At 41.6% G+C, this 14,589-nt stretch overlaps 1 protein-coding gene across 1 annotated transcript in view; it reads right to left on the bottom strand.

Annotated features, from left to right (window-relative positions):
- The window catches only part of LOC311488282 (FERM domain-containing protein 7), a gene marked incomplete at its 3' end in the record, with an annotated part of 74,555 nt that extends 60,186 nt beyond the window's left edge, over positions 1 to 14,369 (bottom strand). The window contains exon 1 of the mRNA XM_084544898.1: positions 14,152 to 14,369. Coding sequence (XP_084401024.1) covers positions 14,152 to 14,274 — 123 coding nt within the window. The 5' untranslated portion in view covers positions 14,275 to 14,369. The remainder of the gene's footprint in view (positions 1 to 14,151) is intronic.
- Between the last annotated feature and the right edge of the window lie 220 nt (positions 14,370 to 14,589).

Raw genomic sequence — 14,589 nt, forward strand, 5'->3', positions numbered from 1 at the left:
CTTGGGCTTGGCCGCGGCTGTCTTCGCTGAGGGCGGTGCACATCCCGAGCGAGGAGAACAGTGCAGCCGACATTCTCTCCAGGACGGGGCCACTCCCGGGAGAATGGAGATTGAGCGTGGAGGTCGTCAGCCAGATCTGGATGCGGTACGGGGTCGCACAAGTAGACCTCTTTGCGTCGGCAGAGACGACGCACTGCCCGGAGTGGTACTCTCTCACAGGGCAGGGGGGCAGTTTGGGCCTGGATGCTCTGTCACAAGAATGGCCGACAGGCTTGTTGTATGCTTTTCCTCCACTCCCGCTCATAGCGCAGGTTCTCCGGAGGATCCAGGAGAGCCACCACTCAGTCCTGCTGGTGGCTCCACATTGGCCAGCGAGGCCTTGGTTCCCGGACCTGCTCCAGCTGCTGCAGGGTCATCCATGGCAGTTGCCGGGCAGAGCAGATCTTCTGTCACAGGCAGACGGACGGATCTGGCATCCGAACCCAGGGGCCCTCCGTTTGTGGGTCTAGCCCCTGCAGGGCCCGTTGCTGAGCAGTTAGACGTGTCTGTTCGGGACACGCTGGATAACGCCAGGGCTCCATCCACTAGAGCTTGCTACGCACTCCGGTGGAGGATCTTTTCAGTTTGGTGTGCCAACATAGGCCTCGAGCCAGCAGCTTGCCCTGTGCCACACGTGTTGCGTTTCTTGCAGTCCGAATTGGATCAAGGCAAGGCGGCCAGTACCGTGAAGGTCTATGCTTCAGCCATTTCAGCTTTTCACCAGGGTGTGGACAATCGTCCCCTTGGTAGGCACCCCTTGGTTTGCCAGTTCTTGAAGGGAGCCCACCGGTTGCGTCCAGGTCGCACCTTGCGGGCACCGGGCTGGGATCTGCCCACAGTTTTAACGTCACTCACTGAAGGCCCGTATGAGCCTATTTTAGGCGCAGATTTGCGTTCCTTGTCGCTTAAGACTGCTTTTCTCTTGGCACTCTGTTCTGCGAAACGTGTCAGTGAGCTGTGTGCTCTCTCCGTTAGCGAGGACTGCCTTAGGTGGCAGGCAGGAGGTGCTAGCGTGTCACTTTGGCCAAATCCAGCTTTCCTGCCAAAGGTTCTTCATCCGCAGTCCCTTAACCAGGTTCTGGAGGTGACTCAATTCCAGCCTTCTTCCACCTTAAAGGCGGAGCAAGACAAGTTGCTGACCCTGTGCCCGGTCAGGGCCTTGAGGGCCTATCTGGCCCGTACACAGTCTTTGAGGAAAGCACACTCTCAGCTTTTCATCTGTTATGGGGCAGCAAGGCAGGGGCTTCCGCTCTCCAAGCAGAGACTCTCGCAGTGGCTAGTGGAGGTCATTTCCCATGCTTACAGGGCGCAGGGAATACCGGCTCCTTCAGGTACGAGGGCTCACTCTACTAGAAGTGTAGCTACGTCTTGGGCTGCCCTTAGGGGTGTAGCAGCAGACGACATCTGTGCAGCGGCTTCATGGTCGACGCCATGCACTTTTACCCGTTTTTACAGGGTGGATGTAACTCGCCCACCTCCAGTCGGTGACGCCGCCCTCATGTCCGTGACCGAGCGAGGTTTTATCAGTTGATTCTGGGTTCCTCGCGACCCTTTTGGTATGTGTCATCCCTTTTTAGACCATAGTGACGGTCAGAGTGAGGTCGAAACAGATCGTAGGTTACGAATGTAACCATGGATCTGTGAGACCGAGGGATGACCGTCACTATCCTTGTCGCTCGGACCTTCCTGAGGCGTTCAGGGATAGGAGGCTGAACCGGAAGCATTCTCTGCTATTTATAGCGCAAGCCGTTCCGCTTCCGGAGGTCATGGACATGACTATTTTGACATATGGTCTCGGTGATAGGCAGAACGAAGGTGATCATTCCTTTTTAGACCGTAGTGACGGTCATCCCTCGGTCTCACAGATCCATGGTTACATTCGTAACCTACGTTTTCTAGACTACTGCTCATTTCCATGTCAAGTTAGTGGCGTGTCATTGTCTCATTGTCACGTCAACTTGCTGCTGAGAGTCATACAGGTTGTGTGTGTGTGTCAGAAGAGGCAAGGGGGGGCCGAGGGATAGACTGATCCCAGGCCACACAACACAAACTGCTTCCAAATAAATTGTATTTCATTCCTAAAATTAACATAGACCCATATAGCTACATGTAATTAATTGGGTTATGTGAAAAATGAAAAAAATAAAAAAAATCTGTTCAGTCATCTACGTGACTCACGTAACTCCGGTTGATTGACAGGCGAACGGACGGTGTTGGCAAAAGGTAATGCAAAAGTTAATGATGTCGAGTCTTCATCTTCATCATGGATCAAAGTAAAAGACCAAAGAAGCCATCAGGTGCCCAGTTCAGAAAAAGAAGAAAAGAAGAAGAGGAGAAACAGGCAAAAGATGCAGATTTCTGTGAGTGACGTGAGTGACAGTAGGCTATAGGCTATCACAGGAGCGTCTCTCTGGACTTGCCATCATCAGCATCGATTATACAGTTGCACAATAGATTTCGTATGATGATGTAATTGATGATTTTGCATCAAAGAAGGCTAGAAAAGTCAAGTTTTAGATTTCACTTCACACCTGTTGTTAATGTTAATGCCAGTTGTAAACAGGGTGAAAAACCCAGGTTGAAAAATCTGCTAGTCTGAGCACTGAATTCAGATTATGTTAATTATCTGCTGTTTCTCTAAGTACAAAACTGGTATGTTATCATAACTGGAACTGTTCAGATGGTATTAGGATGATGCAAAACAAAACTCGTATGTAAAATACGAAATAGTTTACTGCAGGAATCTTTTTTTTATATAGTTTTTTATTATTTTTATTTTTAGCTTTCTTCAGGGATTTTTCAAGCATTATTAGATCCTGTGATGAAGGATTTGTTCAATTTACATTGGTGTTTATATACTGTATTTCATTTATTTACCTTGTTTTTTTCTCTGTTCTTGTTACCTTTTTGTATTTAAGATTATATATAATAAAATAATACAAATATTATAATATATTGTTGTGTTGGTGGTGGGGTTTGGGCCTCTGCCTGTGATTATTAAACTCCACAACTCCAGGAAAAAAACAACGATAATGGCAGCGATGAGGGCGAGGCCTAACATGGAATACGAAGGCAAGCGGGTCGTTATTCATCAGGACCTGTCTGCTGCAGTTCGAGAGAGGCGTCGCACCTTCAACGCGTGTCGCGCCCTGATTGACAAAGGTATTGATTGACAACATGCGCTTCCGCCATACTCACCGTGAACCATAACAGTAAGGAGCACAAGTTTGAAACACGGGGAGGTGCAGAAAAAACTTTCTCAACACGCTGGAAGAGAGTCAGAAGATGACTCCAATCTGTGACTTTCATCTATTGATCGGTAATATGGCCATGGATAAACTAAGGACTGAGTAAGTTTCATTATATATATGCTGAAGCTACTCAGCAAGTTCAAACAGTTTGCATAAGACTTTAAATGGACTCAGTGCTGAGTTGGCTTATTTGTGTTTTGTCTCTTTTAAGATATGAGGGACTTGTTATTATTGATAATATTTTAGCTACAGGAGCTTTATGTTGATCGGGCAGATCAGAATAGTAACATGTTTGTTAACTTTATGTTGTGGGGGTGGGAGTGTGATATGGAAACTGTTTTGTTTTCCAGAAGCGATTATTTCTTTCAGCAGCACGTGCTCCTGCAACACTGCCCATTGGGTAGCCTTTTGTTTTTGTTTTACTTGGTTTTCTCTGAGTTTTTATGCTCTGTTATTTTTAGTTTTGTGTTGTATTTAGGGCATGAAAAGGTCCTTGTTGTTCCCCCATCTGTTGGAGATGGGCATGTTTATCCCAGCACAGTTTATTTGCCAAGTAATTGTGAATTGCACAACGTTTTTGTTTTTTCTTCTGTTGGGCTATCTCTGCTTGAAATGGATCATTTTCACTTGCTACCTGATAAGTAGTCTACATCATGAGTAACAAAAATGATTACACTGAATGTCAAAGGTATCAATCACGTGGTGAAGAGGCGGAAAATACTCTCCATGCTTAAAAAGGATAAGGTGCAAGTGGCATTGTTACAAGAGACCCATCTCACTGATCTGGAACACTTAAAATTAAAGCGTGATTGGGTCGGCCAAATTTATTATTCTTCATTTAATTCAAAAAGTAGGGGGGTAGCAATACTTATCCATAAACATCTTACATTTACACTTGATAAGATCATACAAGATACTGAAGGAAGGTATGTTGTTATTACTGGGTGTCTGTATGGGGAACGTGTTCTCATAGCTTATGCCCCCAATGCATTTGATAGCTCATTATACTAAATTATTGGCTGATATCTCTTCAATTTGCCCTTCATATGTAATACTTGGTGGGGATTTTAATTGTTCTTTGGTCCCAGGAATGGATCACAGCCCACTAAAAATCTACCTCCCACCAAAAAGGCTCAAGCCACTAAGCATGGAGGGTAATCAATCCACGGGATAAGGACTTTACATTTTTTTCTCTCCCTCATCACTCTTTTTCTTATATTTTTGTTTCAAGGTTAACTCTAGACAAGATTACAGCCTGTTCCATTAACCCATGTGCCCTTTCAGACCATTCATTGGTCTCTATTGAACTCCTTACTATGACCCCCTATCTAGACACTGGCGTTTAAATCCTTCTTTTCTTAGTGATCCTACATTTTTAACATATTTAGAAACACAATGGGAAATTTTTATTTCTACAAATAATATGCCTGAGGTCTCTGCGTCTACTTTATGGGAAACAGGCAAAGCCTTTCTGAGGGGAGCCATAAGCTCCTATATAGCTGCAAAGAGAAAAAGTACGCTAGCAAAACAACTAGAACTTGAGCAACAAATTGTAATTCTTGATAGGGACTTTAAGGCCACCTCCTCAGTATCTGTGTTAAAAATTAGAAGCAGCCCGATCTGCCCTAGACCAACTGTTAACACAAAAAGCAGAATCAGCAATATTTTTTGCCAAGCATAGATTATTCGAATCAGGTAATAAACCTGGTAGGCTTCTTGCTCGACTGGCCAAGGGCCGGACAGGGCCCCATGTAATACCATCGCTCAGGGATAACGCAGGCAAAGAACATTTTGAAACTAAAACTATATGCAAAATATTGAAGGACCTTTATCAAGAACTATACTCATCAGAGTGTCAAAACACTATAGAGCAGAGAAAAAGTTTTTTTGATGGAATACGCCTTCCTACCCTGTCTGAAGAATGTAGAAATGATTTGTGTAGACCAGTTACAGCACAGGAAGTTATAGAGACCATTAAATCACTACAGAGTGGGAAGGTTCCTGGCCCTGATGGGTCAGGCCTGAATTTTATAAAACAATGACGAAGCTGGTGGTTGGACTTCTAACTAACATGTTTACTGAGTCTTTTGAAATGGGCACGCTTCCACCAACTTTAAATCTGACCCACATCTCTGTGATTTTAAAAAAAGATAAGCCTTCTGATTGCTGTGCATTTTATAGACCAATAAGTTTGCTTGGTGTTGATTGCAAGATATTATCAAAACTCCTTGCTAGAAGAGGGTTAGGGTTAGGAGGTGCTGCATTTAGATGGTCAATTACTGGCTTCATTTACCTGGGCATCAGAGTATCTGCGAATGTTAAAGAGTTGTATAAATTAAATTTTACGCCAGCTTTGAAAGCAGTTAAACGTGATCTTAACAGGTGGTCTGATCTCCCTCTGTCATGGCTGGGCAGGATCAGCCTGATAAAGATGAACGTGCTCGCTAGAATATTATATCTAATGCAAATGCTACCAATTAGGATCAATAGAAGGGCTATTTTAGATATTGAAAGATCTATTTCAAATTTTATATGGAATGGAAAGAGACCTAGATTGAAGATGAAGACTCTACAATTACCTATTGACAGGGGAGGTCAAGCCCTTCCCAACTTTCTGTATTATAATTGGGCTTGTCATGCACGGCTAATATCGGGCTGGCTCAAACATTTTCTTCATCAAGGGGAAACCCCTGTAGATGATTGGTGTTGTGCCCCTTCTCCCCTATCAGCCTCATCTCAACTGACAAAGGTGAAATCCCGGCTGAGGTTAGAAATAATCCCATCATGCTTAGCACACTTAAGATATGGCGTGATATTACTAAACATATTGGCCGGAGAGTTTTTCATTAGCACTACAACCTATAATTCAAAATAAAGCATTTCCTCCTGGTATGGGAAAAAATATTTTCAATGACTGGTACTCAAGGGAACTAAGATTTGTAGCTGATTTATTTGAAAATAGTAATTTTATGTCATTTACACAACTTCAGACTAAATATCAAATACCACACAACCACTTTTTTGGTTTTCTTCAGGTCAGACATTTTGTAGAATCCAATCGTATATCTCCAACAGACCAAGCAATAGACAGTCCAATTGATAGCTTCCTCCTTAACTTTAATTTAACTGCTTTTAACAACAGAAAATTTGTTTCACTTTTTATGAAAAACTCTATTCTTTCAATTGTGCTAGTGTCAATAGAAATAGGGAATCATGGGAAAAGGATTTGGAGGTTGAACTTGATGCCAATATGTGGTCAGATGCATTTGAATCTGCTAAGAAAATGTTTACATGTAATAGACTCAGAGAGAGTCAGTACAGAATATTACACAGATTGCAGCACACTCCTTATTTTCTAAACAAAATTAACCCCCAAATCTCTCTCCTCTGTGGGAAGTGTAAAAAAGAAGTAGGGACCTACTACCATTGTATTTGGCAATGTCTCTTAATATCCAGGTATTGGAGGAATATTTCTCAGGAGCTTAGTTCAATTTTTCATAAAATGATAAAGTCAGAACCAGTCTTGTTCCTTCTGAATTTATCTCTGGGGCAGATCTCTTTATCTGCAAGACAGCTGATGTTAATGGGTAAACTTTTACTTTGAGCAAGGCGATGTGTTCTGTTCCAGCGGACTGAAGAAAAACCTCCTTCGGTTACACAGTGGTACAGAGAAATATTCAAGGTTTTTCCTTTGGAACAGCTCAGTGCTACATTAAAGGGCAATACCAATTTGTTTTATAATATCTGGCAACCTTTTCTTGACTACCTGTGATCTTGCTGGCCTGTTGCAGAAAGGGCGACCACACTTTGTTTTCACTAATAAGTCATAATACTTTTTATTTTATTTGTTCATTTACTTCTCTTTTTTGGACATGCCACTAATGTAAACATATGTAGGCTACGGGATGCAACTCATGTATGTGCAATTTGTGTGTGGATTAGTTTACTTATGCTTTATATGTTGGCAATATCTGTGCTTGTTGGTTTGTTTTTTGTAAAATGAATAAAATATATTACAAAAAAAAGAAAAAAAAAGAAATCCAAATTGACAATTTAGTAAATATTATGAGACTGATTTGATGAATTGGCTATCTTTTCCCTTCTCAGAAGGGTGGTGCCCCAAGGTGATCTAGTAATTCAGATCCAGTTATTTAATAATAAATAATTATTTTTGATAATTATTAATTATTTATGATAGCCAAACCCCAATCTATGTGAATATTATCGCCTGATCTCTATACTAAACGTAGATTATAAAATATTCACATCCATAATTTCTAGAAGGCTGGAACATCTGTCACGGGGCAGAAGTGTGGGTTTTAGCATGATTTGAATTGTTTGTCTTACTGAATTTTAACATTGCATGCTTTTACTTGTGTTGGTTTAACCATTTTATTTATTATGTTTTTAATGCATGCGTGTGGTTTTTTACTTACTTCTGCCTGTGAACACACCGCTGTGCACCTGGGAGGCTCCGCCCTCTCCCCTTACCACTGAACCAATCGGCAGCGGGGGAGAGTGGCGGAGGGATATAAAGAAAGGTACGACCGGAAAAGACAAGGGAGCAAGATGGGAAAGAGACGCGAGAGAAATGGTAACATGTAGGAACAAAAGGGAACCACGGATGGAGTGAGGACTGATCAAGGACTGATCAAGGACTAAGAACCAGAGTCATCATGTGAGAGGCCGTCAGTAACGCTCTTGTGTGTGGTTGTGCGGCGGCACCGGAACCCGTGCGTTGTGTGGGCACCCGTACTGGCCGTGTCTTTTTATCTTCCAGGTGTCAGCCGGGCAGCCCGCTGTCAAGAGAGAAGAAGAGGCGCCTGCGGCACCTGGAGCGGTGGATGGCCTCCGTCATCTTCCCCTCTGAGCCGCCTCGTCCCCGGTCTGGCAACCATGATGGACTCTTTTTAATTTTATTTTAGTAACGGACAGTTTTTAATGTTTATTTGCATCTTTTTAACTTTTGGTTTTAAAACCTTTTAAGGTTTTACTGTTTTAAGTTCTTTTAATAAACCTTTTGTTTTTAGTACACCGGCTGTTGGTCTTCCGCCTCTCTCTCCTCTGGTCGCTGTCAGCGTGCTCTCCCCCGATAAAATCACCAGTACCTGTGCTTCCCCCTTCCCCTATAATAACAATAACTTTTTCATTCATCATTATTTCATCTCCACTTCTCATCTCCCCTTCCCTCCCCTCGGTTACACATCTCCTTCCTGACTTAATAAATGAAGACCAAACTAGGTTCATAAAGGGCAGACAAGTGCAGGACAATATCAGACGCACACTACATATTATAGAGCAAATTAATAAAAGACAACTCAGCGGAGCCTTGATTAGCCTTAATGCCGAGAAGGCATTTGATAGAGTTAGATGGCCTTTTTCTTTATAAAGTAATGGAGAGATTTGGCTTTATTAATCAATGTATTAATTGCACAAAAGCTAATTACTGTAACCCTACTACCAGGATGAGGACAGGCAACTTTAACTTTAATAGAGGAACAAGGCAGGGATTGTTGCCTCAGCCCCTCCCTCTTTGCGTTATTTATTGAGCCTTTAGCTCAGGATATCAGACAGAATAATGGACTGGAAGGGATTTACATAGCATAAATGATAAATTATCTAGGAGTACAAAGGAGTTAAAAATGAATGTACTGCCCAGGCTATCGTATGTCTTCCTCTCACTCCCTGTTAAGATCCCAGAATCACAGTTCTCCGCGTGGAGCAAATTAATATTTAGATTTATTTGGGCAGACACTAAACTAAGAATAAAACTCAGAACACTCCAGATAGATAAAGAACGAGGTGGTCTCGCCCTGCCTGACGTTAAACAATATTATTGTGCAGCTCAACTGTGATATACTGTTTATTGGTGTTCTCCTGCATATCAAGCAGGGTGGAAACATACTGAATTCAATTTAATTAAGTGCCACCTGTTGCTAAATTAGGGGGGAAAGAATGTACAGACCATATAATACTATCTTGGGAGACACTTTGAAAACAGAACGCCAGTCTTCATTTCTCTGTAAAAACCTTTAAGTTTGATAGACATAGTTGTCTATCGAAATTGTAATAACATGGTAAGTCATATATTGTTTTTCAGGAAGTGCTTAGGATCGCAATGAGACGATTTTGAATCAAAAATTTTGATCCTTGTACGATGGAATTTACACGATCTAGCTAAATTCTACGGTGGGCGAGAGAGCTTAACGAAATGCAATTTAAGAAAACACGTGCTAATAGACTCAACACCAGCAAACACAGAACACCCTGCAAGTACAAAAACCCGCTGCAAGTACAGAAACGCGCTGCAAATACAGAGACGCGCTGCAAGTACAGGAACGCGATGCAAATACAGAAACGTGATGCAAATACACAAACGCGATGGACGGTGTTTGCTCAAAACCATGGATTGCTCAAAACAAACTCATCTGCTAGCGGCCAGCCACCGCGGTGGCCTCGCTACCTGCTCCTGGTATGATGCTGCTAGTACCACCTCACGTTACTCGAGGTAAATTAACCTAATCTATACCACACTCTATATGATAATTTGTTCGATTGAAATTGTACTACACAAATTCGTTTGTTTTTTTTTTTAAAAAAATGGTATTGTCGTAACTTGTGTTCAATTTAAACTGTTGCAGAGCTTTGGCTGGTTCTCCACAGCAGCAAAACATTTATTAGGCTACATGTCTAAAAATAGTGAAACTGAATGTAGATCTTTAGTCTTTAGTTGAGCAGAGTAGTTGGATCACTTGATTATACTTTTATTAAGTGGTTTGTTACATTCGATGGTTCCTATAGTTCCTACTATAAACTAGTTATTGATACTGGTTTATTTACATAACTGCTCCTATTAAAGTTACTGAAGCAAATAGAGCACACATTGCTGATTTTGACTCTAAATCTACGTTAACTCTTTATTTTGGATATGAGTGAAAGGTGCATTTATGTTTATTACAAGATGATTCTCTTTCAGTAACTGGTTCAGCTCATACCCACCTGTGATGCCTCCTCCACGTCTGCCACACTGTCTGTACCAGTACCTGCTTCAACCATAGATGGCTGTGTTTATGTCATCTTAATTATATTTGAAAAATGTCACCTGTATTTTAAGGTCTGGTTTTCTTTTATCCCACAGATGTGACAGTATTGTCTCTATATTTTTCATTACTGTAAGTATTTATACTTTTATTTTCCTCCATATATACCGTGTGGATCATTGGTGACATGTTCGTCCAGTGTGGGGCCTGGAGAGCTACAGAGAACTTCAGAAGAAGCCTCTGCAGGCTGGACATGTATGGCTGATGTTTTGTCTGTAAATGACTGACTGTAAATGTTACATTTTACTTTAAAATATCACTGTCAAATGAAAGTACAAGCAAATCATAATAACTGATCATTAATAATAATAATTTATTTATTAATAACAAAAATGATTAGGCTACTGCTATTCAAGCAATAGTTTAGGAATTTATGCTATAATCTTACATTTAGAAAAACATCAATACTAAAGTTAACACATCCGGGCTGTAACAAGGAATCAGTGATGAAGTGAAAACTTTCAAATTGTTCTCTGCACTGAAGAGATGTCCTAGTCCAGCTCTTCATATGTTGAACGTCACTGCAGCCTGTCTGGATCGCTTTACACAAACAGACATGTAAATAATTATACTTAATATAACTCTTATCACTGTGCAACAGGGCATCATTTATTTAAGGAAAAAAATTATATTACTATATATTAATATTTTATTGTAACAGAACACAGCTCAACACTTTATATCAAACCGAACCAATTGTCATTGACTTTGTTACCGTACATTGATGGTATGGAAAAAGTAACGTCAAATAAACGTTTCCCACTTTACTTGGTGGAATAATATTTTCCAATTTCACACAGATGCGTTTTATTTAAAAGTATCATCCCTCTAAATTCTAAAACTTGAATATTGCGTTTTAACTTCGGTGCCGGTTTGATAACCGTGACAAGCTCCCGCTAGCCTCCGGTTAACCTCGCTAACACACCAGAGCTATGCCTAAAGGCTACCCTAAGGCTAATTCATTAGCCGGCTAATTATCTAATTAAGTTCTGCTACCAGGCTAGCTATGTTGGGCACAAACACCTAACATATTATACTCGAAATTCACTTACCGAATAAATGTTCTGGTTGGAGTTGCAGCAAAGCAGCCAGGTATTATTTGTATTTAAAAACACTACCGAGAAGTAGGCCTACTCATTAACTCCTCGGAGGATCAGGGTTTGAGCAAACGAGGTCCATGGCTTTTTAGGGTCCTCTGGAAAATTTTCCGCTGTGTGAGTTTGCAGCGCCTTTCTGTATTTGCAGCGCGTTTTTCAGTTTGCAGCACGTTTCTGTACTTGCATTTCTGTATTTGCATCGCGTTTCTGTATTGCAGCGCATTTTTGACTTTGCAGCGCGCTTCTGTACTTGCTGCGCGTTTTTGAGTTTGCAGCGCGTTTCTGAGTTTGCAGCTTTTTTTTTATTTGCTGGTGTTGTAAGTCTATTTGCACGTGTTTTCTGAAGTTGCAGTTCAGATAAATTTTCCAAGTAAGATGGATCAACAGGCCCTGCGATGGACTGGCGACCTGTCCAGGGTGTAGGCCTACCCCTGCCTCTCGCCTGATGACAGCTGGGATAGGCTCCAGCAGACCCCCGCGACCTTTAACAGGAATAACCGGGTATAGAAAATGAATGAATGAATGAAAGATGGATCAACAGTGACCTCAAGCGGCTATCCTTAAAACATTTTATTTCTTTTAAACCATTGTTAAAGTTCCTGAGAAACTTTAAGAATTAAAGTTTATTTTAATTAAAGTAAACTTTAATTCTTAAAGTTTATTAATTTTTCTATTCTACACGCCGAAGTACTAATTAAGAAAGCCAACCTCGTTTATCAGTTAGCCAGCGTAGTCAGCTGGGATATCAGAGGAAGACCCAGTCTCTTCCACGGATCAAGAAAGCAAGAGGCTGTGGCCACAGCAAGCCGCGACGGCTTCCTTTTCGAATACAAAGACATCGTAAAATTGCAATCTACTGCCTTCGGCTGAACACCTACAACGCTCTCAAGCGAAGCTGGTTGTTGGAGTTGCAGACCACGCAACAAGTAGGCTACCTGTCTGCCTTTCCCAGAAAGACCTGCATCAGCTGCGCCGTTTCTTCACCACCTCGACACACCGGAGCACGCCGACGCTTTGCCGTCACCGTGCCGATGTTAGTTTAGGTTATGCAACACACAGTCTCAGGGTCTCTTGCATGCTAAACTAACCATTCTAAACTAACCATTCTTTCTTTAACCTGGCACCTCATAAAACTCTTATCACATTCCACATATACACTAGATAGCACATGGTCTGAGTGTATGAAGAAGTACCCTAGGCTCAATCGTTCCTACTGTTACCCGCTTAAGATAAAGAGTTGGTGTCATTACTTTGAAACTCCCCATTAACATCTTTTAGAGAAGCTAGATTCTATTTGATTACACAAACATATGTATATATTCTACGGCAGAGAATTCATTCATTCATTCATTTTCCGTACCCGCTTATTCCTGTTAAGGGTTGCGGGGGTCTGCTTGAGCCTATCCCAGCTGTCATCGGGCAAGAGGCGATGGTACATCCTGAACAGGTCTAGAGTCTAACACAGAGAGACAGACAACCATTCACACTCACACGCACACCTACGGCCAATTTAAAATCACCAATTAACCTAATGAGCATGTTTTTGGATGGTGGGAGGAAGCCGGAGTACCCGGAGAGAACCCACGCAGACACAGGGAGAACATGCAAACTCCACACAGAAAAGGCCCAGTTCTAAACATGGATTCGAATCCGGGACCTTCTCGCTGTGAGGCATCAGTGCTAACCACCTCGCCACTGTGCCGCCCGCGGCAGAGAATTAATGGCAGAAAGAATTAATTCCTTCAGATATGACTGATAAATTCATTTAAACCGTGTACTTCCTATGATAAAAGAAGGTGGTGCCCTAACGAGACATTTAAAAGGTGTAACAAACCCTACAATTGTATTTCTAACAGGTGCAAAAGAACTCCCTCAAAGACTGTATCGAAATTGTATAGCAGTCTCCAAAAAGAAATTCATTATATGAAAAAATGGGAACAAGAATTCAATGTCACTTTGTCTGAGAGTGATTGGTTTACCATGTGCAACACATAACAATCTTCAACTAGCTCTAACACGCAACTAATCTCATACGCTTTTTTATCACCCCACACATAAAGACTAAACCAATACAATTTCAACAGAAATGTTGGAGAGGCGGTGGACACGTAGACCCCAATCACTCCCATATCTTTTGATCATGGATAAGGATACAGTTATTTTGGAACAATGTCATTCAAATAATTTTAAAATAATTTAAAATTTCAGGAAATTTTAAACCTAAAAGTGGTATTAAAAAGAAGGTCACTTACCTTTTTAAAATATTGACAATTGCTACCAAAAAGACCTCGACAAGGAACTGGCTGAAAAGCGACCCAAGGCAAGACAATGGCTGGAAATTGTTGAGGAAATATATACCGTGGAAAAATAGACTTTTCGCTTGAGAGTTAGAGAAGGGAATTTTGAACATAAATTAAATGGACCGCATTCAAGGGCAAATACCAGGCACAAAGGACTTAAAAATGAATAAGAACGTGGAATACCTCCCCCAGTATGTTACTGTTTTTATTTTAATTTTGTGTTGTCGCTGTTGTTGTTTTTTGTAACTGTTACTTGAAAATGGCAAAATAAGAGATTGCAAAGAGACTGCAAAAGACGCTCCGTGCCCACCATTAAAAGCAGATAAACGCGTTTTTTTTTTTTTTATCATCTCCTAAAACTCACCTCCACCTCGAACGTGCGCTCGCTGTCATCCAGGAAGATAACGCGCAGCCGGAGCTTGGTCTCCTTGGAGACCCGGGACTTGGTAGTAACGAGTCTCCGGGTACGCCGGTGTCGTTCTTCCATTTCTCTCTGTGCGTCTTTCTCAGGAGGAGTAACAACGTTTATCCATGAAATCCATCTTCCTGCGAGCGAATCCCTTAAGAAAATGGGCTCCTCGTCACCATCATCACCACCACCACCGTGATGAACATCTTCCTCATCTCCCTCTCCGACGCAGCGGCTGCGCGCTCTCTGGTGCGTAATGGCACGACACTGAGACCAGGACTGATCCAGCTTCTCTACTGTAGAATCAATAAATGCTCTATAAAAAATTATGATTGCAACAAAAAATACGTTTATTTTTGTTGTTTAACATTTTACTTTTAACTGAATATTTTT

Source organism: Chelon labrosus (genome assembly GCF_963514085.1).
Source record: "Chelon labrosus genome assembly, chromosome: 1".
Lineage (NCBI taxonomy): Eukaryota > Metazoa > Chordata > Actinopteri > Mugiliformes > Mugilidae > Chelon > Chelon labrosus.